This window comes from Zosterops lateralis, assembly GCF_965231275.1.
Source record: "Zosterops lateralis genome assembly, chromosome: 4".
NCBI classification, from domain to species: Eukaryota; Metazoa; Chordata; class Aves; order Passeriformes; family Zosteropidae; genus Zosterops; species Zosterops lateralis.
The window spans coordinates 63,349,685-63,377,138 of NC_139765.1; the positions used below are offsets into that span (position 1 = coordinate 63,349,685).

The 27,454-nt window shown below is 38.4% G+C and overlaps 1 protein-coding gene across 1 annotated transcript; it reads right to left on the reverse strand.

The window, feature by feature from the left end:
* Positions 1-1,643: 1,643 nt before the first annotated feature.
* On the reverse strand, positions 1,644-27,120 carry GNAT3 (G protein subunit alpha transducin 3; the record flags this gene model as incomplete). The annotated part of the gene is made up of 8 exons (XM_083860097.1): positions 1,644-1,834; positions 2,550-2,703; positions 2,899-3,028; positions 7,710-7,838; positions 11,678-11,835; positions 15,340-15,481; positions 19,487-19,529; positions 27,003-27,120. 8 exons carry the CDS (start codon positions 27,118-27,120, stop codon positions 1,644-1,646), a joined length of 1,065 nt encoding a protein of 354 aa, XP_083716223.1.
* Between the last annotated feature and the right edge of the window lie 334 nt (positions 27,121-27,454).

Here is a 27,454-nt window from a genome sequence, read left to right on the forward strand (position 1 = left end):
GCAGTGGGATGGGGAAGAGAATGAGGAAAAGGCAAAGTCCATGGGCTGATATTAGAACAGTTTAATAACTGAAAAAAACCCTAAAATATAATAATAATAGCAACAATTCTAACAATAATAGTAGTAAGAAGAATGAAAAAGAGAGAGAGGAATAAAACCTAGGAAAACCAAGGGGTGCTCCATGCAGCTGCTCACTACCTGCTGACCCATTCCCAGTCCATCCCTGAGCAGTGATCAAACCTTCTGGCCAATCACCCCCAGTTTCTTCACTGGACATGATGTTCTATGTTATGGAATATCCCTCTGGCCAGTTCAGGTCAGCTGTCCTTGCCATGCAGGCATCTTGTGGCATCTCTCACTGGCAGAGGATGAGATGCTGAAAAGTTCTTGATGTAGGATCAGCACTACTGAGCAACAACTAAACCATCCATGTGCTATCATTATTCTTACACTAAATGCAAGACTCAGCACTGTGACAGCTACTAGGGAGAAAATTAACTCTATCCCAGTTGAAACCAGGACTAAGTCCCATTCTATTTAAAATAGTCAAATATTTCCTGTAGTTGCAATAAATCAACAGGAGTTAAGGGAGAGCAATTCTGCATTCACAAGGCTTTTGTGTAGAGAAAGGTGCTAAAGTCCCAAGGATGTGCTTTTGCCATGAGAACTTGTGGGTTTACATCTGCTCTGCAGTTACTTCTGCCATTTCTGTTGAGTAGAAGGATTATTAACTTTAAGATAATAATCCTTATTTTAAGATTTTAAGATAGTCTCATATTTAATTGTAAACCAAAAAAGTTTCAGCTTGCCTTTGTGGCTTATGCAGAAACTGACAGTCTTTTTATTTTTTTTTCTCCTTAGGGATTTACAAAACTCACCTCCATCTTGACTGTGTTTAATTTTTCTCAAACTGAGAAATTTTGTCAATTTTGTATGTGTGCAGTTTTTATGCATATGTCCCTCAGCTCTTCTAACAAAACAGTATAATTAAAAATTCAGATTTGCACTGCTCTTCATCACACACCATCTAAATCTGGGCAGGTTTGCTTTTGTTGAATAAATGGTTTGCCACTTTCAGTTGTTTATGTAACACGAATACAAAATAGAATGTAAATTATGTATTGATACTGTTTAAAGCTATAGTTTTCTTTAGGCCTCAATTATAAATAAGTCAGTTGTCTGTTATATATAATCTTTTTTTATCCTATGACTAGAAGACACAGGATGCTGAGGAGTCCCCAGTTTCCTGAGAAGTGCTGCTTGCCTGGTCTAGTGGAAAATATGTCCAGTTATGGCATAGGGCTTAGAACTAGATAATCTTTAAGGACTTGTCCAAACCAAAGAATTCTATGATTCTGGATTTCTATGATACTGATTTAAAAATGAGTGTGACTTGGATTTCAGTAGGATTTATCAGCACCTGTGATCTTTGTAGAACAGGAAGAATTTTTAAAATCTTTTTATGATATCAGGAAGGTCTGTGTTGGTCTGCAATGCTTAGGCTGTACCCAACCCTTCAACTGATGCTAATGGGGGCCTAATTGATACATTTTCTTACCCAGAGGATTTTTTTTTTTATTTCAGTCAGCACATCAGATGAAGAGAGGAAAGTGGACTGAACCTCTGAGCAACAGAATAAATGGTTAGAAAAGCCCACAGTCTTTCAGATTTTCTTTGATTATTATGTCTGTGACTGCATCAAAAACAAATTTGACATTCTGGGTGTCTGTGGCACAGGTCAAGTGACAATATATCTCTTTATCCTGTTTCCTTATGTTCAAGTCTAGAAATTGTTTCTTGATGTAATTTGCAGCATCTTCAAATGTGTTTTGTCCTAGTGGAAAGAAAAGTAAAAACAAAAGAAGACACATTTCAACTGGTACATCCTCATAACTGCAAAGAGACAAGAAATAATGTTTTCTACTTTTTTTTTTTTTTTTTTTTTTTTTTTTTTTTTTTTTTTTTTTTTCCTTTCTATTTGAATTAACTTCATGCATTAGGTATGAAAATTTTGTGTCTAAAGTGGTTTTTCTCTGGCAATTTCTGACACAGCCTTATAAATTCTCTTGCATCAGCTGGGAACATCTGGTGATTTTTAATTTCAAGTAGACACTACCGTGATATACAAAAAAAGACAGACTTCTCTAATGGAATGAGTTCTTAAAATAGGGACAGAAATCTTGGATTCAGTTGTGGTGTGTGTGAGTGAAAAGATACTGACTTGTACTGAAATACTGGCTGAGTCCACCACAGCACCCTTCAGCCATCTGAAACTTTTAGTTTGCTCAGCTTCCTCTACCACCAAAGGACAGAAATAAGCGTCTCCAGGAAGAGAAATGAATCCACCCAAGGATAAGCATGATGAGTAGGTGAGATGAGTGGAATTGTGGCTCTGTCTGTCTCACATCATTCTTTCATGAGAAGACGCTCAGATAAGAGGCTTAATATTTAAAGGCTTATGTAAAGGTGATATGAGTCAAAGTCTCAGTCCTTAATGCATGGCCTACACTAAACATCTGTGTGTTTTCTCCTGAACACTCCAAACTTACCATTATATTCAGGAAAGCAGATATTCAGGTGGACTTTTGTTATTTTCTCTTGAAAGAGGTCTTTTTTGTTCAGGAACAGCACAATGGAAGTGGCTGCAAAGCACTTATGGTTGCAGATGCTGTTGAACAGATGAAGGCTTTCATGCATTCTGTTCTGTTGAGGTGCAAAAGATAAACATGAGACTGACAAATCTCATTGCCATATGTCATTTTTACTGCAATGCTCTTTACTGGAAAGAACCAATACAGTGTAATAGCCTTTAAATGGTTATCAGAGAATGGGAATGTACCATCAGGGAGTACATTAAAACTTAGAAGCAAAAAGGCCTGTTTGTCTGTTCTGACTCACCACTTCTTTATCTTCCACCAGAACCATGTCATAGGCACTGAGGGCAGCACAGAATATGATGCAAGTAACTCCTTCAAAGCAGTGAATCCACTTTTTTCTCTCTGATCGTTGTCCACCCACATCAAACATCCTGTGCAGAAAAAAAATAACATATGTACAATGTAAAGCACTAATAAGGATGTAGTCATGCTTTTAATGCACAGAGTTCAGATGGAGATGAATGACAAATATCCAGCTTTTCCAAATATTGTTCTGTTTCTACCCCAACAGGTCAAGGAGTGCTGTGTGTTGTTACTCATGGGTTTGTAGTGGGTATAAAATGAAATAAAAAGGCTTAAATACTTGCCTGTAGGATTAATACTCAGTACTTTCATGTGGCACTTTGTGTTGAGGAAATGGGGTTCAGTGCAGGACTAAGACTTGCAGGCCAGGATTTATGTAGGGCAGAGTTCTGAGACATCAATAGAAGCCCCCAAATTCAGTGTCATTTGTTACGTCATGGTTTTGGTTGCAATGAACTGACATGTTGACCAGTCAGACACACAACTGAAGGCCAGTCACATACTGACCCCTGGCTGTGCATAAATAGATGTTGTCATCTGCTCACTGCCCTGGAGTGATCACTGAGCTCACTACAGGACCCAGATCACACCTTTGGAGGGTCTCTTCCCTGTCCAGCTCATGTGCTGCTCTTAGGCAGCAATTCCCGGAGTGTAGGAATCCCTGCCTCTGTACATCAGGAACTGCAGGGCTGTCCTTCTCTGCAATAATTTCCTTACTCCTTTGCCAGGAATTGCTACTACCTTTGAGTAGTGTCATATGAATTTTATATGGACTCTCTGTGATAAATTTGGTGTAAAAATTCGTGTATAAAATAATAATCCAATGTATAATAAGAATGATGTTAATAAAATGTAAAGTCTAGTAGGTAGCAATCTGTATCCCCAGCCTGCATGGCTCCAGTTGTGAAACAGGACAAGGACCATCAGACTGAACAAAGACACTAGCCAGCCCCGATAAGAATCGCACCCTTTCCAATGCAAGGAGAATTCCTTCTTGACGACGATGCAGATTTCATCAACACCCTGGCACGATATGCACACTAAAATCAACATAAGACTGACTGGTACAATTGGCATAAGAAAAGACCTTCCCGGAATGGATCAACGGGACTTGACAAGATCCAGGAAGGCCATCGAAAAGAAATTTGGACTATTTGGCCCACCCTGGACACCTGGACTGCCTCAGGGCAGAAAAATCCTATAAAACGGTGGACTGAGGACCGTTCGGCGTTGATTTGGGCGTCCTGTACCCTGGTGTGCAGACCCCTCATCCACCCGGCGCGGCGCTGCTAATTTCCTATTTTGTGGTTTTCTCTTTTATTGGTGATTGGTATTGTGTTATTAATAAATTGTTTCTTTATTAATCCGATATTTGCCATTGCATTTATAACACTCTCTATGGGATCCAAAGCCAGATGGGCACACCTAGCTGGGACCTGGTTAGGGCCCTTAGCCCTGGCTCCCAAAACTCCCACTCACATTTGCAGTTCTTCAGTGAAAAGGGCTGGGCTTTTTTTCACTGTTTTTCTGAAACAAAAGGTGCCAAAGATTTTTCAAGTGCATTAGAAAGCAGGGAAAAGATAAAAAATCAAATTTATCCTGCCCTTAGGTTTTCTGTTTCCTAGTGTGCATGATGACTTTTCCCTGTGCTGCCTGCTGTTGAACTTAATACTGTAAAATCTAATCCCCTGTTGGATTACCCCTTCCTTCAAGAAAATGCATTAGATCTCTGGATCCTGCAGTATCTGAAAATTAAACACAACTCAATTCTTACAGCAACGAATATAATGGAATTCAGCAAAAACCAATCATGTCAGTAGTAAACAGAGCAAGAATAATTTGTTACTGAAACTTTGTTTTTTGCAGCATCTTAATCCTTTGTTTCCTTCACCATCAGCAGTGCAGTTGATGTTAAAAAATGGGTTTTTTTATAATATTTCATGCTTAGAAAAAAATGAAACCCTTTCCAATGCTCATAATGAACTTTTTCTGCAGCTGAGGAGTAATATTTTTTTTTCTGGTACATTTAATCTTTTTTTTATTGGGTGTCTATCAAAATAAATTATTTTGGAAATCGGGAAATCGTTGTCAAGCAAGATTTTGGCAATAGTAATGGCATTTCTCCAAGCATATCTTCACTGAGTTCAGAAGGTCTGCTGAAGAATGGGGTCATCATAAATAAAATATCTTGACTTTTGTCTCTGATTAGTACTCAAAAGTCACCTATAATTACATGCCTTTCTTGATTTGCGGTGTATAACTCTGAAATCAGGGTTATGGCAGGAAAAAATAAAAAAGTTTCAAATTTAATCTTCAGCACAGTTTTGTTTCAGTATACATAATCATGTGAATCAGTATTCACTTCCTGTGAGCTTTTAGCATGTGGCTCTTTGAATATTCATGAGAAGTCAGTTAAAAAGCACAAGATCAAGGCTAGAGGCAATGCTTATGGCCAGTTTTTGTTGTACTAGCCTTGGTTTGCTTCTCTCTTCTCAGCCCAGGACTTAACACACACACTTGTAAAACCAAAGTCCCTCTGTAAGTGGTAGAAATTTAGGTATATAGTCAAAGTTAGTCTAGAAATCTCTATATTTTCCCAGAACTGCTTTTGAAAAACTTAGCTGCAGATATAGAGTTAGCTATATACTCATCCAATGGTACACACAGAGAGGCCTGAAGATTAAAATAAAGCTTGCCTAATTTCAGTCAAACTCTTCCTAGCACATTAATAGAAAGGACACTGGAAGTGGACCTGTACAGATCAGACCTTTTCTGAAGAACATTTAAATATGTTCTGAGGTCTAAGTCAACATTAGTGAAATAAATTGAAGAGCACACAGAAGCTAAAGTGCAGTAAACCAGCAAAGTAACCACTAAGCAAGGAGCAAATAAAAATTGATGTTTTCTGTGCAACAGTAATTCAGTTCCCTGGAGCAGTACCGGGATTTAGACTTTTACTGCACAGATACAAAATGTTTTCTGTCTCGTTCAGTTCAGTAAAGGGATAAGTGTTTAGTAAATGAGGCATCTGTTCATGGGTTTTTGCATCGATGTATGGCTTGTGACCTGAAGTCCCACCAGAACATCAGCCAAAACTCACTCTGAATGTGTAAGTGTTCCTCCCTTTATAGATGTTTCTGTGGTACTCATCAAACTTGGTGCAGAGACATCAGGATCCTCCAGCTGTTTTGCATTTCCATGGCAATGCTAAGTAGCAGTACCTGGCTTGTTAACATGGGTTTATAATTGTTCTGCACCGTTTTAGCAGCTCAAGCCCCTCAGGCTCCTTTGTGGTGATTTTACCTAATATTACTCAACTGTCTGAAACCACCAATGAATTTACTCACAGAACACTATTGTGATGCACAGCAGAGAGGGTAAAAACAGTGGGGTTTTTGTTTGTGGTGGCATTAAGAGCCTTCCTCCTTTTTGCAGACACTCAGGTAACTGAATTCCCAGTTGTGCTGCATTTCAGCTAGACCTAAATACCAACACTGCTGATATTCTCATATCAGGACTGATAGCATCCATGTCAACATGGATTTCCCTCTGGTGGTTTCTTTCTCTACCCTGAATTTATTTCTTACATGAACTGTGATTGTAACCAAAGGCATTAAAATTTCCAGTGTACAAAGCTGTCTGGAAATACGTTAATCAGAGAAAAAACAGATGACGTCTATGACATTGCACTGTAGCATTTGTGAGCATCTCATGAATTTTCATGAGTGACCAGAATATTGATAGACGATAATAATTTATTTGTGAGACATCTACTTCAGCATCTCATTTTGTATGCGCAATCTCTGTTGTGTTAAACCATCTGTGTGGTAGCACAGATAGTTTGGGGAATGCTTAATTGGCACATGAGGAGAAGGAAAGGAGCCCAATGAAAAATGTAAAAGTTATAATCCTCATGCTTTATAAATCTGCCTGTCTCTACAGGCAGTTTCTTGTCTAGACTGCATTCCTCAATATGCGCCCCAGCCTTTAAATTAAGAATTAAATGGATTTCAGTCCACAGAGAAAAGCATTATAGAACTCTGAAATGATAATAATTCATTCAAATCCATTTTCATGTGCAATTAGATGTTTTTAATTGGTTCACCAAGCATGACTAGATCATGAATATCTGAAAGTGTAAACCAATTCAGTCAAATTTCTCAGAGGCATTATTTTCAAAATTTTTTTCTGAACATTTTGGTTTTCATCTTAAATGAGCATGAAGACATGCTTGATAATACTGAAATTACCCTTGGGAGAGAATTTTCATTTATTTGTTTGGTTTTTTGTTGTTGTTGTTGTTGTTTTTGCCAACTGTAGTGCATTCCAGTGCTAAAAGCAGTTATTTCCATTCTCAAAAGAAGAGTGAAAATTTGAGAGTGCGTGCAAATTGGTGGACATCAAATGATTTTGTGAGCTCTTCAGGACATTTAAGTACACAAATTCCATAAATGTCACAATTATTCAAATGGAAGAATATAACTAAAGCTCTTTAGACATTTACATATGTAAAAATATCCTTTTAGAACCCAGTATTCTGTGACCTGCTTATAATGGTTTATTTTATACTCAAATTTGGAGTACTGATAATAAAATATCTTGCTTTTTCAGCTGTGTAAAAATGTTAAATAAGACTGGATTCAATGATATCACAATGATAGCAGCTGTGTCATAATAAGACAATAGCTGTGAAAGAAAATATTTAAGAAAGATAAACCCCAAGAAGACTGTAAAATATGGCTTTCATACCTGAAGTTTAAATCCTTGAAAGAAAACTGAGTCTCTATAATCCCAGTTGTCTGCACCCGGGAGTGCAGGACATCTTGCTCAGTAGGGACATAGTCTGGCATTGCCAACCTGTCCAAATCGTTGAGGTAACTAGGGAGAGTAAGAGAGAAATGGTGGTTGGTGAATTCAAAAAGTGAAATGTTCATTACATAATCACTCCACTCTGAGCCACTTTTAAATATGTTATGTAAATTACACATTTAAATACAATACTGTTGGTTTTTATACAACTGAGTTACACAATTCAGAGCCTTTCTTCTTTTTTATTTTTTTTTCTTATATATAGAAGAGTAATTCAGTTGCACATAATACAAATCTTTCTGAGAATTGTAGCTAAGGAAAATCCTTATTTTCCTTGGGGATGCTTGAAAACCACCTTGTCAGCAAAGAGGTTTTGGCTATTTTCTCCTAGCAAGTGGGATTTGTTACCTCGGGAAGAACCACAAGCAGCCTGCAGAAGCAGATTCATGAGGAATCATCTCAGCCTGTCAGACTGGTTGGAACAGTATTTTCCTTCCTAAGTGAGAGGGAGGGCATAATATTTTGGGGGAATTCACTTTTAAGGGATGTTTTCCCTGTAGACCTCTCATTTTCCAAGAAGGTACATGGTGATTTTAAAAAATGTATTTTTTAGTCAAAACCAAATGCTCCAGTGAAGCTGAAGATCCCCTGGGTTAGTATTCTAAGACAAGTCCTTGAAAAGCTGTGTATTTTCTGTTTTTGCTTCTGATATACAGAGATAAAGTCTGCATTATATGAGGACCCAAACCAGATCTCTGGAGCATGTTTTTGTCCCACACTTCTGTCTCTTCTAGGCGCAGACAGCTATCTTTAAATGTCTGGGCAGAGTCTCTGAATCCTACTGGCTGCTCTGGGAATCCGAGCTGAAAAAAGGAAAAGAAAAGGTGATGCCTGAGTCACTTCCTGCATTTTAGCTACTAATAGTCAAATAAAGGCCAAAGCCAACAGCACAACAGCTGAAGTGTTTTCAGTGTCCAGGTGGCACCTTCCTCTTTGTAGCCTCATGTGTCTGACAAACAAAACTGTGTCTCTAATGTGTATTAGGCTCCATGCCTTCTTTTTTCCTCTCTACACTGAGTCTGCCCAGCAGGAAGTTCTGCTGCTCAGTTTAATCAGAATCTTCCAAAAGAAACCTCACAGATCATCATCCTTGTTTGCAATATTTAATAGATCTGTAAGGTCAAAAAAATAATTAAAAATAGAAGAATAAAATGAAATTAAATAAAAATTTTAAAAAATTAGAATTTTTAATTTGGATATTTTCAAGTAGTGTTTAGAAGTGGGATTTTCTTATTTTAAGTTGAATAAACTGTATCCAGTTTGCAAAGGGTTTTGAACCTTATCTGGGTAATTCAATGTTTTCCCAATATTTGAGGCCAGGAAACAATCTGTTGGGAAAAGAAAAAAAAAAAAAAAAGGCAATTTCTGTTTCTCTGAGTAGGGCCTCAGGCGAACTCAGCTCACCTTTGTGGAAGGCAGAAACAAAAGACATTTTGCTATTTATAAGGCATATAAGCACTAAAATAAACACTTGAATATGAAATGAAGTTCTGATAGTTCTTAGCCACAAGTGCCTAAATTCAATTCAACACAGTCAATTGTAATTGCATAAAAAATTAGACCAAGTCGATTAACTAGTTAAAGGAGCAGGAGGCAACTTCAGGCTCTTCCCAGAGCTGTAGGCAGCTCCAAGGGGAGACTGCAGACCATCCCTTCACTGGGAAAGGAGGGAATGGAAATTGGTGGGTCAGTAAATGCTGATTCTTCCTTGGCTTGGATGAGGTGACAGGACTCCTACCCTGAGAGGAAAATGACTGAGCTAGCAAGATGCACCATGTACTACTGGCAGCTGTACAATGATATGTAAAGTCACAATTTATAATTCCAGTTTTGCCCTTCCATGCCCATCATTCCATTTTAAAATAGAATTAGTTCCTGTTCTAAGGGAGAAATTCCAGCCAAATTTGACAAAGAGGGAATTTTTTATATTATTCAGAAGATGTCATTTTCTTTTTTAATTAAAATTCATAAAGGAAAAGCAGTGATCAAACTTCATTGGCATGAATTAATAATGAAAAAATGTCAGAGAAGATAACCTCAGAAAGTCAGAGTTTACACAGTATTAATCAATATTCTTTGTTGGAGCTGATTCACAGGCACTGAGAAACAGGTTTGGGGTTTAAAAGAAATTGAACTGCAGCATTAGATGGTTGATTGACTCTGACTTGATCATTAGAAGCCCAGAAGCAAGGGTAAATATTAAGTTGATTTTAATGGTTCAGAGCCAAAGGCTAGAATTTTAGAAGCATCAGGTACCAAAAGATGAAGACAGAGAAGCAAGATTTTCAAGAAATTAGCAGAAATGTACAAGCAGATGAAACACATATCACTGTAGTTGTTTTTAATCTAAGTCTAGAGATAAATAATAACTACAGACACAATCTATGTTAATCTCCTTAAATACTGAAACCTATTGCAAGTTAAAACAAACAATAACACTGAGAGGGAATTGATTTAGGTTCTTCTATCTTCTTGGTAGACAACAAAACCTAATTTGCCAGGCAGAGTGTACACAAAATAGTGTTAACTGATAAACAGCGTTTAAATTTTATTTTCTAAATTTAAGAGGTAGTTTTCCTGTTACTTATTATGACTAGCTTGTTATGGGCTGTTAGTGGGAATGGCAGTGGAACCTGTCAGAAGGGGTACGTTAGAAAAAAATTGCTCTGTACCATTTAAAAAAATACAACACTGCTATAAAATGCTGTCAAATCAGGCACAAATCAACACAGACAATATTTTCTTTGTTTAAGACTCTTGCAAAAGGTTTTCATTCTTGTTTGGAAGATATAAAGAGATGAAAAATTTTTAATATTTTCTCTGCACATTCCCTGCACTATGTCTACAATTATTAAAATGTGAATGCCTTCAGCTGGCTTCCCGAAGTCCAACATTGTTTAGAAAGGAGAAAGCCATGCCTTTCTTTTCCTGCCTTGTAGAAGGGACACCCAACACCTTGGAGGCTTCACCCTGCAGGTGCCCTCAGCCTGTAGGAGGAGCTCCAGGAGCGGGGAAACCTCCAGGTCTCAGAAGATGGTCCTCGGCTGGAAAAAGCCTCTGCCCCAGGTCTGGAGTCAGACTTGAGCACTCTCGAAAGACTCTGACCCAGTGACTGCTTCCTCCATGGCCCTGTGTGAGCTGAGAAGGCAGCCAAGCAGGGCTGGAACCTGTAAGAACAGCTGCAGAACAGCCAAGCCAGGGACTCCTGAAAAGTCAGAAATCACTGGCTACATCTGAGGTAAGAGATGTGCCCCAGCTGCACGGTGATCCTTGGTAGGTTGGGTGATAACCCAACCCCCTGCTTATCTGTCTGGCACCTCCCAGGGCTCAGAAAGGGAACTGGGGCTGTCAGGTTGGAGCTGCAGCACCTCTGGTCCAGCAGAGATGGTAATGGCCCAAGGAACACCTGTCTGTGCAGCTGAGTTAGTTCAGAGGAAAGTTTTTATAGTTTCCTCCAGACTTATATTTAGCATCTTGCAAGATAGACGTAACATCACTCTAGGTAAAACCTAAGCTGTTTCAAGTCACCTTTCCCTCATTTTGCCAATCTTAGAAATACTCAGAGGGAGAATACACTTCATACACTTCTTTTTTTTTTTTTTTTTTTTTTTTTTTTGTTTGTTTGTTTGTTTTTGTTTTTGTTTAAACCATTGAAACAAACTCACAGAAAACAAACTGTTTCTGAAACCTTGTTTTCACTTGTTTCCTCCAATTTCTGATAGAATATAAACCTTATCAACCCCCTCATTTTTTCAGGCTAACGAGCCATGCTTTCCCCAGGCTGTCCTGAGTGTGGCACAGCGGCTGTTGCAGCAGGATCCAGCTGTTGAGCAGCTGGTGTCACCTACTATGCCGCCGAGTCGCTGAGCTGGTACTCGGCCGCCCTGGCGAAGCAGGCCTGCGTCCCGCCGTCACACCACAGCTGCTTGATGAGCCCCACCAGCTCAGGAGACATGCTGCCATCCTCCAGGGTCGTTGCCATGGCACACAGCTTCCTTTCATCTTCCTAAAGAGAGATTTCAGTAAATATTGTGCGAGCGCGCCGTGCCCCTTCACCTCCTTGAAGACGCGCTCGGTTTATAATGAGGTGCGAGGGCAAAAGTTTCTCGTTTTCTTTGTTTTTTTTTGCCAGGTTGCTGTACTGGCCTGTGCATGTAAACATCCTTTTACAAGCTCACTTCCCTTTAGGTAGTGCCAAGGTTAGGCTGAAATTGTCATACACAGAGTTTTCATCTTTTTATTGCTTTGTTTGGTTCATAGGAGGGCTCAGTTTCATCTTGCCATAAGCATTCACAAATAGTCCAACTTGGATGGAAGGCTTTTATATTAAGAGACAGTAATAGGATATCAAAAATTAAACTTAAAAGGACATATAAAGTTAAAACACATTATAACTATATCAATGCAGAAATCTGTATCTAAAGGTGTTTTTGAATGTGTTTGTTAGAAAAAATTTCTAGCTTTAGACCCCAGTAAGAAATGTGGCAGAGTGAATGTAACTAGTGAATGCATTTCCCATATGTAAGGAAAAAGAAACGTGTACAGAATAAAATCCTGAGTATTTTAAATATATTACTCTGTAATTTCTTCCTTTCATAGTCAAATAAAAATTATTTTAAGTAATCTATTTCATTAAAAAATTCTTTTCAGTAGTTAACAGCTTAGGAATTTACCATAAATAAAGAGCATGATTAAAATAGTCATTTGATACACTGCTACAGCAAGAGATAAGTATAAAACATAATTCCTTCATAGTCGTAGAAATAGACAACTCAAGTGACTTGCAGTCAATAGTTGCAAAAGTATAAATGGATTCTGGCAGACACTGCTTTGGCAAGGATTATGTTTTATTCAAAATCAGGAAGCATCTTCACGAAAATTTTTAACCAATTTATTTTAGGAATGTGCTATATCTTTACGTCTCAAGAGGAGCTGCAGTTTATGGAAACTTTATAAAAGTCAGAGGCAGATCAAAAATTAAACACTGCATTTTTTTTCTGAAAGAGAAATTGAGTAGGCATGAAGGAAAAAAAAAAGAAATTGAGTAGGCACGGAGGAAAAAAAAGCAAAAATGGGTGAAATAACCACTAGAAGTTTGTCTTCACTGGAACGAGGGAGGAAGACAGGAAGATAATTGTCCTTCTGCATCAAACAGCAGCAGCTCCATTTACACCCCCATCCCCTCCTGCAGTGCTGGGATCAGCAGAAGCCAGTCACGCTCTCCCGCGTGTGCCCCGCGTTGGTCTCCAGGGTGCACGCACTGCAAGATAAGAGCTGGAATGTTCCCTGCTTCCAGATATGACATATCACGGATTGTGATTACACCTATCCACCTACCAGGCTGGATTTCTAGGTTGAATGGTCTACAGTGAGAAGCCTTGGGCTCAGAGTCTCTAGGTGTAGAGGGTGAATGTACATTGATTATTACGCAAAAGAGGGTAAGTGTGGATTTTGGTGGTTACATAATAAAGGAAGATACCAGCAGACTGAATTTATCATGAACTTGATTTGTACAATTTTTTGTTTCTCTCTGGCATTTACATAGACTTCAGATGATTTTCATACTAAAAATAGATTGGAATGATGTTTTAGAAAGAAAAAATTACCTTGCTCCCCAGATGTTCTTAAAATTAAGTGCTAAGGCCTTTTCCATACCAGTAAGATTTGCAGGCAGACCTGGAACATGGATAAGCATATTGCTTTTGGGACTAAGATAATCCCAGTCCTTGAACTAGATGACTTTGAGCAGCTAAATCTGGACCACAACACACAGCAAGAACTAAGTCCAGCTGAAATGAAAGCTTATATCAAAACAACTGAAGCTTATCAATGGCTTATGAGTTTATGGGAAATGTGAGCTAAGTTTTTGGAGGTTTTTGGAAGAGAAGGCAATGCTTAGTGGCAATTCAAATAAATGTGACCAAAATTTCTATTTTCTCCAAAAATCACATCCAGGTTTCTCTTCTGTCATTCTGGGGGAAAAGAAGGCAGGCACTGCAAACATTCTATACAGATGTGTTCAGCTGTGTTCCTAGAGGTTTATGCTGCAATGCCAGCAAGAGTGAGCTGATGCTATAAATGATAAGCTCACAAAAGCTGTATTTTCTGCATTTGGTTATATATAATGCTAAGAAAACAACTGGGATATTGAACAAATTCTCTGTGCTGTGAAGTCCCTTGAAAAAGGTCTCTATGAAACTGGCATAGAGTGAACCTGTACAGGTATCTCAGAAAATTTGTCAGGGTTGAGAAAAGAGACTGAAATACTGGGGCAAAGGGAGAACATATCTCAGTAGCAGGTGGCAGAGTCTGCACCACGTAGTGGATATCTGTGCTGAGCCAGGCAGGACCTGTGGCCAGTGCTGCAAGGTCCAGTAGCCATGGCTTGGGCCATGCAGGGTGGTTGGTGGCTCCTTATGTGTACAGCACATCAACATTGACCTTTTTTCTCTGTGCTGCTTTTGGGCCTTGTTACATTTGTTTGAATGGCTTGCATTCGTGGAAAATATTTAATTTCTGTTTTGTCAAAAGCCAGTATGAGCTTTAGTAACCTCTGAAGATTTTGTTTATAATTTTTTAGGTCAAAGTATCACATGTCATGATAATGAAAAGCAGACTTCTGGAACAAGTAAAGCTCTTTCAGATAAGCAGATGTTATTCTCTCCAAGATAAACCTCTAGGGATTAAGCAGAATTTGCCAAAACTGGAATCAACTGATATTCTGACAGGCATTTGAGAAATTCTCAGCAAGATCTGAATTACAGGCTAGCAGAAAAAATCATTGCATGGAAAGTAAGAGGTTTTCCTTTATTTCTGCCCTTGAAAATTCAGCATGATTGACAGAAGATAACAGGTCTTCTTCTTGTAGCTTTGCCTCCATGTGCCTGTGCAGAGGATGGTTGACTATGCTAGGAATGTTGGACTCCACTTCCTTGTGGTGCCAGTCCTTCATCCACACAACAGGGAGGTGTCTGCTCCAGGAGCAATGACAGATTGAAATGCTCACAATATGTGTACATGACCTTTCCTTACATGGCTGAACCCCAAGGTTTGGTCATAAAAGGAATATATTTTTAAATTTCCCAATAGCAACAATAGCAGTAAAATAAGTGACTAAGCAGCTAAGAAAAGGGTTTTGGGTTTGGGTGGGGTTTTTTTTTGTTTTGTTTGTTTTTTTGGGTTTTGTTTTGTTTTGTTTGTTTGTTTGTTTGGTTTTTTGTTTTCTGTTTTTTGTTTTTCTTTACTATCTTACAACTCAAACTTTTATTTTGTAACAATCAAAATGGGTGTTTATGCAAAATTTAGACCTCAGGCATCAGTTTTGAGGAAAAAAAAAAAAAGTAAGGACATTTTGTCACATGTAACTCAAATGGTAATCAGTTTCCACTTTCATAAAGGAAGTACTGGATCCTCTTTGTTCTACCAGTCTCTACTATTATATTACAAAAAAAAAAAAAAAAAAAAAAAAAAGTTCCAATACCTATTTTGAGAGAAAGGGTGTCATACTCACAATTCTAGCAGGGTTTTCATAACTGATTCCTAACTTAGTCATTGCTTTCACAATAGCCAGGATAGACTGCACTGCGTTACTGTAAACGATGCATCTGAACTCCACGCGTTCCTCGTAGGTGAAACCATCTTTATGGATGATCCTGGTGAAAAAAAACAACAAAAAGGCCTATGGGATACATTTAAAAGCAAAAGCAACAGAAAAAGCAAAAGAAAGTAATGGAAAGTTTGATCAGGTGCTTTTGTGGTCAATGTGAGGAAGAGCTGAATCAATTTGGCATTTGGAAAAGCATTTTTCAATGTTGGATCTGCCTATTCAGCTAGAACAGGACACCAGCAGTTTCTGTCTATGTGAAGTTAATTGTTTGCACCCGTTCTGAGTGAAGAGATGCTGTTTTTCCCCTTGCAGGTTAATCTAAAACAAGGTATGAGTCTAGAACAGGAGCCAGGTCCGTCCCTGGAGATACAGGGAAAGATGCATTTCTGTATTTAGATCCCAAATGGTTTACTATCGAAAGTACAATATTATCATGGGCTGGTTTTGTTTGTTCAATCATTCTGCTTTTTATCCAGAATCTTACCTAGATAGAGAAATTATTGGAAAAAATGTTTCAACAATGGCAGGCACTTATCAAGAAAACAAACAAACAAACAAATTATATTTCTTTGTGCACCAGCTACAGTTTCTAGTTATCGCAAGGTGTTATTATCTCCAGGCTTTGGAGACATACAATTTACTCCAGAGGGTAAAGAGCCTTAGTAATCAATTTCAGTAATCTAATTCTGACAGAGGAATTAGAATTTCATAATCCTCCTTGACTGAAGAATGGCACGTGGTTAAAGTTCTCCAAGTCAGTGTGATTATATCATGTCTTAGAGACATTTTTTTCCATGAGTTGTGGAAAAGGGTGATATCTTCACCCACTTTGGCCTGGCGTGCTCTCAATGAACAGACACCGAACTTCTTTGGCTGCTGAAACCAAGGCTCTATCCTTCCTCACCTCAGCTGGTCAGAGATGAAGGCTATTAAATACAGAATTTCTGGGCTTTGGGGTTTGGTCTTTTATCCCATCTTGCCAGAGATACTCTCTGGAGAGAGCTACCTAAGTGGCCAAGTCAGCCCTGCTAGAAAATAATTCACTCACATACACACACAAAACCCAGATGACAACTGACATGTCTTAACATCTCTCTGATTTATGGATGTCAGAAAACTCAAACGTTTCATTCCTGTGCCTGTAGGAATAGCATCTGTAGAAAAAGAAAAAGGCCCTCTAAAATGTTTTCCCAATCACTTCTAGATCAGGAAATTCTATGAACTCTCTTTTGAAGCTTTGGTTTTAGTTTTTTGGGGTTTTTTTTTTTGAATGCTGTTTTCATCAAGAATTCAAATGAATTCTGCAAGATTCATATTGAACCTGGAAGAAAGAAAAAAGAGAAGCTCATGGATCAGAGACCACCCCCCCATTTTATGGATTCAGTCTTCTGAGGCTTTTATTCACAAAAGCAGAGCTTCTCATCACATAGGTGGCCTTGATTCAGTCTCAACTGGCATGATGAGTTACCAAATATTTTGCTTCCTGCTTTTCGTTCACTGAAATATTTGTAGAAGCTTCATATTGCTAAATAAGAGCATAGCAAAGAGATACACAACTTGGTTTTAAAAAAAACCCAGATCACACATTGGAAATTATGCAGTTAGAAGCACAGAGCACTAGAGAATTTTGTTTTCTTTTTAGCAACTCTCATAACCATCCTCATCTTTTCATGCTGCAAGGGCCTTGCAGCATACCTATATTTTGTGTACCAGAAAGTATTTTTTTAAAGCTTAGTGGATGGATATAATTTTGATTAGGACTGAAAAAATGAGATTAATTAGAAAATTATTTTGTTAGCCATAAAATTTCTATGATTTTGCTGGAAACTGTATTTTCAGCAAAATTATTTCTTTAGTAAGCAGCTATCAGTGTTTTTTAGAAACTTTTATGTTTCATTGAAAAAAATTACCCAATATTGGGAATTTTAACTAAAAAAAAAAAACCTTTAAAGTAAGTCCTTGGTTGTGACTGAAAGATGATATTTTATATGAAAAAACACAATTTTTGTGAACAGTTTTCCTGTAAAATAATTCATATTTTTGATCAATTTGACAGCTCATAAATGCACAAGTCTTTAAATATAAGTCTCAGCTTTGCAGTGTTCTCCCCTTCCTCCATGCTGTTAAAGCTTATTGGCCTTCCTAAAGTGCTCAGTTCAGAGGAACATCTTTAATCTGCTCCTGCTTGGGGAACCTTTGAGCACAACACATCTCAATGGTTTGCTGAGTAGGGAATGTCTCCTGAATGGAACTCAAACCAGAAATAAATTTATCTACTATTTAACTGGAAAAAAGAAAAAACTTAGCAAAGTATTTGGTAGATGGTTCTGAATCTGCATTATTACAAAATGAGTTGTTTAAATAGTAGAAATTTGTTCTTATGACCTAATATTTTTTACTTAACTCTTTAAAATGCATTGGCAAAGATAATAAATAGGTAGAGGAAGTTCAGAATAATAAGTTCGGAATAGTATTACTTATTTCATAAAAAAGTTGCTTGATTTTTACATAGGAAGAGATTGGTGCTCACAAATTGGGATCAAATTTAAACAGCTTCAATCCCTGTGTAATTTTTTTTTTCTATATTTGGACAGGTTTAAGAATCAAACATGGACCTCCCTATGAAAATAAGACTAGACACAACAGCAATATTTTATCAGGTTGCACAGTAAAGGAGGACATTTGCCATCAGTGTAAGTATGGTCCCTTGAATTTTGGTGGAGTATTAATTTAAACCAGATACATAATTAGAATTTTGGCTACCCTTAAAAGCATGTATGAATTTAGTCGTAACCTGTTTTACGACTGTATATGAAAACACTGTCGAACTAAACTGTAAATCAGCACACACAGGTAGAGAGATTTGAGCTTCCTCTGAAGCCAAGGGAAGTGAAGTTCCTGACTTCAATCTATGAGGCACCTTGTGCACTTTGAACAAACAACTACAAGTATTCTTGCAGTAGATTTATGATGTACCCACAGTATCTCTGTAAACAGATAGTCAGTCCAAATTCGAACAGGGATTTCTGTGTATGAACTAATACAGCCTGTTTTGGTTTTTTTTTCAGATTGATTATTGCACCACAACTTTTTGTGCTGACAATTTTTTTATTAAAAGCAGTTCTTACATCAGTCCCTACCCATGGTATCGTGGGTAGCAGCTGGTCCCTGTGCAGGCTGGTGTCTAAAGAGGTTCTCCCCTGTGGAGAAAGGCCTGTGGCAGATCCTTTAAACCTCAACAGGGTCACCCAGAATGATCAATAGAGGCCAATTTGGGGGAAAAAGCAATGAAACAAAACAAACAAACAAACTAAACCAAACAAAACCACCAAATTGAAATAACCGCATCTCCCCCCCAAAAACCCAGGAAGAAACCCCTCTCTGTTATATTGTGCAATATGAGTATTTTGATATTTGGTCTTGAAATGCAGTGAAATCAATTGAACTTAATAGGAGAGATGGTTCACACCAAGTGTAATTAAACTGTGGAACTACTTGCTGTAGAGTGCTGTGGATTTTGTTAGATTGCAGCAGAAGATCTGGGAGTAGACATGAATTAACTGAGGGCTACTCTAGAGACAGAGCGGTGCTGTCTCCAGTTCAGGATGGTTCCCAAGCCACATTTCATCAGATACTGCCAGGGCATCCAGCACAAGTGTGTTGGCTTGGCTGGCCTGATGATCTTCTGCAAACATCCTTCATTGGCATCTGCTGGAGACAGATCTGCCAGGTGGATCAGCCATCACTGCCTGTCTCATACAGTCACATTCCCGCTACAGCACCTCCCACCAAAGCCAAGGAAGCACATTCCCTGGTCTCCATGCATGGGCCCAGTGCATGATTTGGTCATTCAGATTTGACTACCAATCCACCTGTGTGTCTCAGACACTTGGTAATTTTCTTTATAGTGTTTTTGAATGGAAACTTGATTTGAATGATGTTTCTTTGCGTTTTATTCAAATAAATGTAAACATTGTAATAAGACTTTAGCTAGACAGCTTATATGACAAATGCCAAATTCAACAGCTGATATGCATATTCAGATACTTACTTCATTTGCTTTACAATAGTGCTCTTTCCTGACTCTCCAGCACCTGCAGAAGAGGAATGTTGAGAAGATATGATTGATAGATGAATAAGAAGCAAGTATTAAAAATAACTCTCTGGAACACAGAATTTTCTATCTATGAAGAGAAGTACAAACGTCTTAGTTTCTCATTGTACTAAGTATAAACCCTCCCTAATGCCCATTTGGATTTAAAAAGAACAAAGTCTGGGTAAAAGTATTAATATTGAAAAGGAAAGGGACACTAGAAAATAAGTAAATATTCAGTCAAGTAAAGAAAATTACAGATTTTTTAATCAGCAAGTAAATAAAATATGGATAATATTTTGATTTCATCCCTGGCAGATGGGCAGGAAAACATGAACAAAGTACAGCCCCTGATAGTGTCCCATTTATTACCTCATTTGTAGCTGCTTTTTTAGTGTATATTATGACCTTTTGTAAGCCAGGTGAGCCAGCTCCATGCCCTTTAGCCTGCTTCCATGAGCAACTAGAAAACCAGAGTGCAAAGACTTACATGTGGTCTAGCTCATGATGCAAAGGCAGCACATGAGCAAAAGTCTTGACAATTTTTTTGTCAGTTCCTCTGCCATGAAGTGCTGTGGCTGGAAGTGGGAAACATGCAGAGCAGTGCACCAGTTTCACCTGGGGAATGGTTCTGCAGGAAAACCCCACAGCTGCTGAGTTTTGTGCAGACATTTGTTTACACAGCCAGTTGAAGAACTGGGGCATAGGTTTGGCCAGATTATGTACTACTAATCTGCCCTCTTATCTCATGGAAATTGAGTAATCCCAATGCAAAGTTGTCTTCATTTCAAATCAACACGAGTGACTATCATCTTCCGTCAATGAGAGTGGTGAAGGTTGCCAAGAGCTGCCACAAAAGAGGTGGATTTTGAAAGCACTTGAAGAGAGGATTTAACTTTGTGAATCCATGAGACAGGATTCATAGAATCAGAGAATACGGTGGTCCTCACAAGACACTCCAAGGATCACACCATGTGTCTGAGAGCATTGTCCAAACACTTGAGCTAGGCAGGTTTGGTGCCGTGACCACTTCCCTGAGGAGCCTGTTCCAGTGCCCAACCACCCTCTGGGTGAAGAACCTTTTCCCAATATCCAACCTAAACCTCCCCTAACACAACTCCGTGCTCTTTCTTTGAGTCCTGCCGCTGAATTGAAGTGTTTAATACTTGACCCTCTGATTCCCCTCGTGAGCATGCTGGAGGCTGCAATGAGATCTCCCCTCAGTCTCCTCTTCTCCAGGCTCAATAGATCTCAACTGCTCCTCATAACAATTCTCCTCCTGACCTTTCACCATCCTCCTAGTCCTCCTTTGGATGCTCTCTAATAACTTAATGGCTTTTTATATTGTGCTGCCAAAAACTGTACACAGGACTCAAGGTGACAAACATTTGTCATATTTTTAGGAAACTGAACTATTCATTACCAGAATTTGTGCTCTCTTTCCTGGCTGCTGATGCTGTGCCTGAGGATCCCCCAGGACAGGGCTGGCCCTCCTGGCTTCCAGGGCACTGCTGGCTCATGTACATCTGTCACAGACCAGGACCCCCAGGTCCCTTTCCCCAGCACTGCTGTCCAGCCTCTCATTCCCCAGTGTGTCTGTACATCCAGGGTCACCCCATCCCACGTGTGGAATCCAGCACTTTCCCTGTTTGAACTTCATTGGGTTGGTGATTGCCCGTCTCTTTAATTAATTGAGATCTCTCTGTAGGGTCTCTCTGCCCAGGAGGGAATTGACAGCTCGTCCAAATTTAGTTTTGTTGAGACCCTTCCTTGTAGTAATCCTAAAAGTCCTGCATCCAAGTCATTTAAGATGATGGTGAAGAGAACCAGGCTGAGGATGGAGCCCAGTAGAACCCCAGCAGTGACAGGTCCCCAGCCTGATGTCCCCCCATTCACTGTAACCTTTGTGCCTGACCCGTGAACCAGTTGTTCTCCCATTGTGTAACTCGGTTATCCAGCTCTGAGCTGGAGGTTTTATGCAGAAGGATCCTGTGAGAGAAAGTATCAAAAGCTCTGCTGAAGTACAAAAAGATTCCTCACTGCTTTTCTCTTTGTAGATTACCTTTTCCCTCATGGTATGCTGTCGAATACTTCTGAAAAAACCAAAAACTGAGGCCTAAGTTTTTTAACCAAGGACTTCTCAGTAAATGGAACAGACTTTTCAAACACATTCTGTAAAGGTAACAATATTCAAATGACAGGGACTAATTTACCCAAATGAATCACAAAAGACAGTAAACCATACTCAAAGCATTTTCTGAAGCTCATAATGTGAATGGTAGAAAGTGTGAGAGAAAAACAAGCCCATGCAAAATGGACTGATGCTGCCATCTGCCACAGTTTGGAAAAAATGCAAATTTCTTGTAGATGATTTATTATATTTCAGTGACCTTCTGAAGAACTTGGTAAAGCCCTGTCAGCAAGGTAGTGTTTTCCATGCTTTTTGTAGGGAAGAGAGGAGTCTGTACTGAGAATTCATACATTCACCTCATGGAAAAATTCCAGGAAACATAATATAGAAATTAACTTCTCTTCCAGACCTGAAAGATGGAGTTAAAATAGAGTGAGAGGCATAATTTATATATTTTGGATGCATTTTTCTGCCTCCGCTCATCTTTAATTTAAGATCCAATAATGTTTTTATCTAAACAACAGGTGACTTTCAGACTTTGGCTTTACCATTGAGTATCATCTTAGTTGTAGCAGCATTGTCATGCCAGGAAGTGGGTCAGGAATAATTTTCTTTGCTCCTGTTTTTTATTCCTTCCCTTCACCATGTAACCTCCTCCTTTGCCTAGTCCCTGGTGTGGAAGACCAGGGATAGGGCTGAACTTTCACCTGCTGCAGTGGATTTCTGCTTCAGAAACAGTGGCAAAAGTGCAACACAAAAGATCTAAGGTGACTCCACAGGGAGCTGAAGGTATCTTTTTCAAGCCCAGATTTTCTGAATCATAGACAAGAACTTAGGACAAACAGTCTTGTCCTGAAACTCAGAAAGAACTTAATTAGAGTTTTGAAAAACTGTCAGCTGTGAAGATTTATAGCTCCACCCTAACAGGCACTAGTGATAATAAATTGTCACCATATTTTATATTTTGCATATTCAAGATCTACCTTAAATTTACTCTCATTTCTGTCTCTATTTCCTTAACATGGATAACTGCACAGAGAATACTGGCACAAAAGTCTCAGTCAATGCCTGAAACTCTGGCATTGTTCCTGGGAGCTGAAAAATGTCCCCACTGTCAGTAACATTGACACTTCCAGAGATCACCTCCACCATGGCACAGGGCATGTCACATTAACCCTGAGTGAGGTGCTGAACTCTGGCTGGATGTAACCTGCATCTCTTCTTGCTTTAGGTATTCCAGAGCTGCATCCCCCATGTCACAAGCCTGCCATGGTTCTGGGCATCCTGGGACTGAAGAGCAGGCTCAGGAGGAATGGTCCTGCAGCAAGGCTGCAAAGGAGCTGCCCCCAGCAGCTTGACACAAATCTGCCTCCTGCTCTGGGAGTGCTCAGCTTCCTCCCCGCAGGACACTATGGCATGTATACAGAGCAGAAATAGAGAAAAAACATGGATGACTTGAAAGCCAGTGAGAACCTCACAAATTCAAGGCGAAACGGAACCCAGGCCCTTAGTTTTGATTTGATATTTTTGGGTTTTTTCACAGCAAAATCTGTTTGAATAGTTGTGGAGTGTACAAGCTTTCAAGATTAGCATCTGCTGAGATGTTGAAAAAGGTTCTTATATATTAAGATGCTTTTGTGTCTCAGATAAAGAGTTATTATCTCTTTACAGTTATTATCTCTGTGGAAGGAAAGGTTTAGGTAAGAAAATTTTCCAGAATTAAACATAAGGAATTAAAAAATCCCTGCTGAATGCTTTGTTTAAAACCTGTCAGAAAACCCACTGACAATGACATAAATCAGCAAAAAGCAGGAAAGGAAAATATTCAAATAAAATCAGAAAATATTTCACACCTCTGCCTGAGCTATGTCTGTGCCATTCAGAGCTCTGGATATTGTGAACTAGAATGGAAATCATATCTTCCTGGCCCTCTTGTGAGGCTCAACAAACTTAGACTATGACAGAAAGAAACTAAAGAAAAAAGTTCTATGATCTAACCCTCTTGAGAGAATAAAAAGTCCTTAAATACTTCCCCACCATCCAAAACCAAAATCAGTGCAATCCCATCAATGGGATTATTGGGCTCTCTTTGTGCCCAAAGCCTATGTTTGCAGGTTAGATGTTAATAACAGGAAGTTAAGCTTCAGCACTACAGTAACTGGTTCATTTAACTGGTGTTAAGTATCTATATATTTCTACATTCAGATTACCTACCAGAGACCTTTTATAATCAGTGGAGACAAATATTTGCTACAAAAACTAATCCAAACAGCTTCAATTTCTGTTCCCCTGAAGCAGATGTTTAAATTAAATTGTGTGAGTTGTGCCCCCGAAAGGGAGTAAAGTCAGATGAGGATGTTCAACCAGTTCTGTTGAGGGTGGCTTTTGTCCTGACAATGAAAACCGTAGACAGAGAGACATGGAGTAATACTTTAAAAATAAATAAGTCAAAATTTTGATGGTTGTTTAAACTGAACGTAAGTTCTTATTTCTGTGAAACATCACTGTGAGCATCAGCTATTTTGGCTGAATTTGGAGTGTGCACTGTACTTTGCATACCTATAAATCGAAAGCTGGCATCCCACATGGCATACAAACCACAGGTGATGTGGCAAACCAGATACGGCCCTGATACAAAGGAAATAAAACTTTCACCTTGGAGTTTGTTCCAGACTCATAAAACAACCTGATCTTTTTGAAGTATAAATGTGTAGAGACCAGATTTGTGGACATTTTGGGGGATGGGGTGGCTCTGACAGCATGGGAACACCCAGCAGAGAGGACTTAACGCTCTTGGCTCCTGGCCAGCCGATGAGGAACGTCAGAAAGTGGCGGAATTTCCCTCCTCCCACAGTTTATGTGTGCGTACTCTATAAACTGTAAATCACCTCAGCCCAGATAGTGTGTCTGTCCAGGTCATAGAACTTGACATAAACAAACATGGTGCCTTTTCTTCTGAATATAATTTCTATTTTTTGTAACGGAATCTACTGTAGAGGAGGCTGTAGAGACATCATACTAGATTTTAAATAATCCTCGCAGAGAAGAGACAGAATACACCGGTTTTTTACATTTTAAATGTAAGAAAAGATGTAATTACATGGCACACTTATGATATACATCTCACTTTTTTTCTGAGTATTTTCTACCAACCTGCGTATTGCAAAAAGAAATTATGACATCTGAACTGAAGTATAAAGGCAACAAACAAAGTCTGACTGAACAGAAAACTGGGACTAGGTAGGACTAGGCTGCCTTGAATAGATCTGCCTTTGATTTAGGAAGTCTAAAATTTGTATAATTTCTGATATCACCTCAAAAGTGTGGAAAGATAGTAGGTACAAATATGAACATGGTAATTTTGATCTTTTCCTATCTGGCTGTTTCACACAGCCCCTAGAGAAGGCATGATATGGTGCCCCTTCTGCACGTTGCTTCAGCACTTCTGGTTCCACCTGTTCCAGAGACACTTTTACTCTGGTAGTGTAATAGGTCCAGATACAGTTTATTCACCTCTCATTTTTTAAGAACAAGAAAATTTACATTATTAAGTTTTGGGGCTTTTTGTCTCTTCAATATATTTTTACAAAGACTTTCTGATCTGTTGTTCAGGAGAAAAAAAAACATTACCCACTGAAAAATTTGAATTTTTATCCTGTGTGACGTGAGTAAAGGAAGATATTGTAAAAATCTATAAAGAAGTATTTCAGATCCAAACGATCATCTTGTCTCATGAAAAGAGGGTTTGTGTAGCTAATGAAACTGAGATATGTTCAGGTTGGAAATGAACATAATAGAAGTCTTTTTCATGTAGCTTGTGTTGAATTTCAAAGTATTTTACTAAAAGTATCTCAAGGCTGATATTAATAGTGTCAGAAAAAGACTGATTGTATACATTAAGAAACATTTAAAACTAAAGTTCTTAATACTAAATACATGCATATGTTCAGTGGGGGGAGTAATTTACTTGGTGTCCTGCTGTAGAACAGCCTTCAGTAATACTGTAAGGCCATAAAAGCTTGAAGATGAAACTGCTTAACTTATAAATTCCTCTTTATCTGGAAAATTCCTCTTTATCCTATACATTCCTCTTAAAGGATTTCTTACTTTTTCCTCATGGATAAGATTGAATGAGGTCAAAGACAGGATGCTGAATTAGATGGATCCTGGTTCTAACTCAGTGTCCCAATTTCTTTTTGTAACAATACATATAAATTAATTTAAATTTATGGAATTTTAAAAGAAAATATTTTTCTGGGGTTTTTATACTGATGGTAAATAAAGAGTATCAAACTTCTACTTTCCTATTATTATTTGAGAAACCTGCATTTTCTTCACTTATTTATTTTTGATTAATAATTGTTTGATTTTTAACAGGTATAAATAGACCTTTTTCATAAGATGCAGAACAACAGAGTTGATTTGATTTATCTAAGGGATCTAGTTTTGTCCGAACAAATGTCAGTTTAAAAGCATTTTCAAGAACTGCAGTTACAAGAAAGACAAAAAGAGAAACACTCCAATGATCAAAGACTGTTTTTCTATTCATTGGGAGATACCACTATTAACTTTCACAAGAGGCTGTTGGAAGCAAAATATTAAGACACTGGTGGTGATAATGTGCTCTTAGATATTTCTTGTAAGCTGCACAGCACCATGGGAAAAAAAAAAAGACAAGAATAAAGTCGTATCAAGAATAAGAATGTCTTTTTTTTTTTTTTTTTTTTTTTTTTTTTTTTTTTTTTTTTTTTGCCATTACACCCTCTGTCTGCTAATAAATTGATCATAGTGGGGATTAGAAGTAGCAGTTTGTGAGAATATGTATCTGTACTCATCTGAGTACTTTTCATTCCATTTTCATTCCATCTCCATTATACATCAAAAAAAAAAAAAAAAGCCATTTTAAATCACTTTCTGCTTCTCTAAAAAAATGGAATGAAACGCTTTGCAAGACAAGCAACATCAATATCTTGTGATACCTGTGGATTTTTCTTTTATGTAACCACTTATCTTAATCTCCCTGCAAATAAATGAGTATAGATCCATGAAAAGTGTGCTATGTTCTGTGTTTATTCTAACAGTAAGTTCTCATTTCTCAAAGATATTCAAAGTCAAGGATTTAGAACATTTAAAATTGAATACATGGACTGAAACAGCTGTTTCTAGCCTGTTCCTTGTGGCCACTCATGGCCACAGCCAGAAAATATTCTAAACATATATTACAGAAATGTCTTCTTCAAATAAAATAGTGAGAGGTGAGAAATTCACTGTACTGAAATGTAATTCCAGAGAAAAACAATCCCTCAATGGAAAAGCATTATGAACAATTTTTATTCTATTTACCCAACAGTAGTAGTTTGACCGTCCTGGCTTCCCTCTCTGCATCTTCCTGGAGTTTCTTTTCCAGTTCTCTGGATCTTCTGGCCGACTCCTTGCTCTCTGAACTGGCTCCACTGCCCATCTTGAGGCGTTAAAAATTCTCTTTTTGCAGCTGATTTACTTCTTATCAGACCAGTTGCTTTAATTCAGAAGGACAACCATCAGTGCTTAAAGAAAATTTTAAAATCCCATTTGGCCTCTCTGGTCAGCCTTGGAATCCAATGGTCTCTTTTCACCTGTCACATGACCTGGAGATGCTGCAGTCGAGCATTTACATAGAACACAAAGAGGAAGTGTTATGATGTCATAGAATTAAAGTTATCCATTCGAGATCAAGGTATGCATAGATCTGTCTTCTTGTTCAGGGAGGTTTTGTTTCACACACCGCAAAAACATGTGCAAAATGTCTTGAAAAG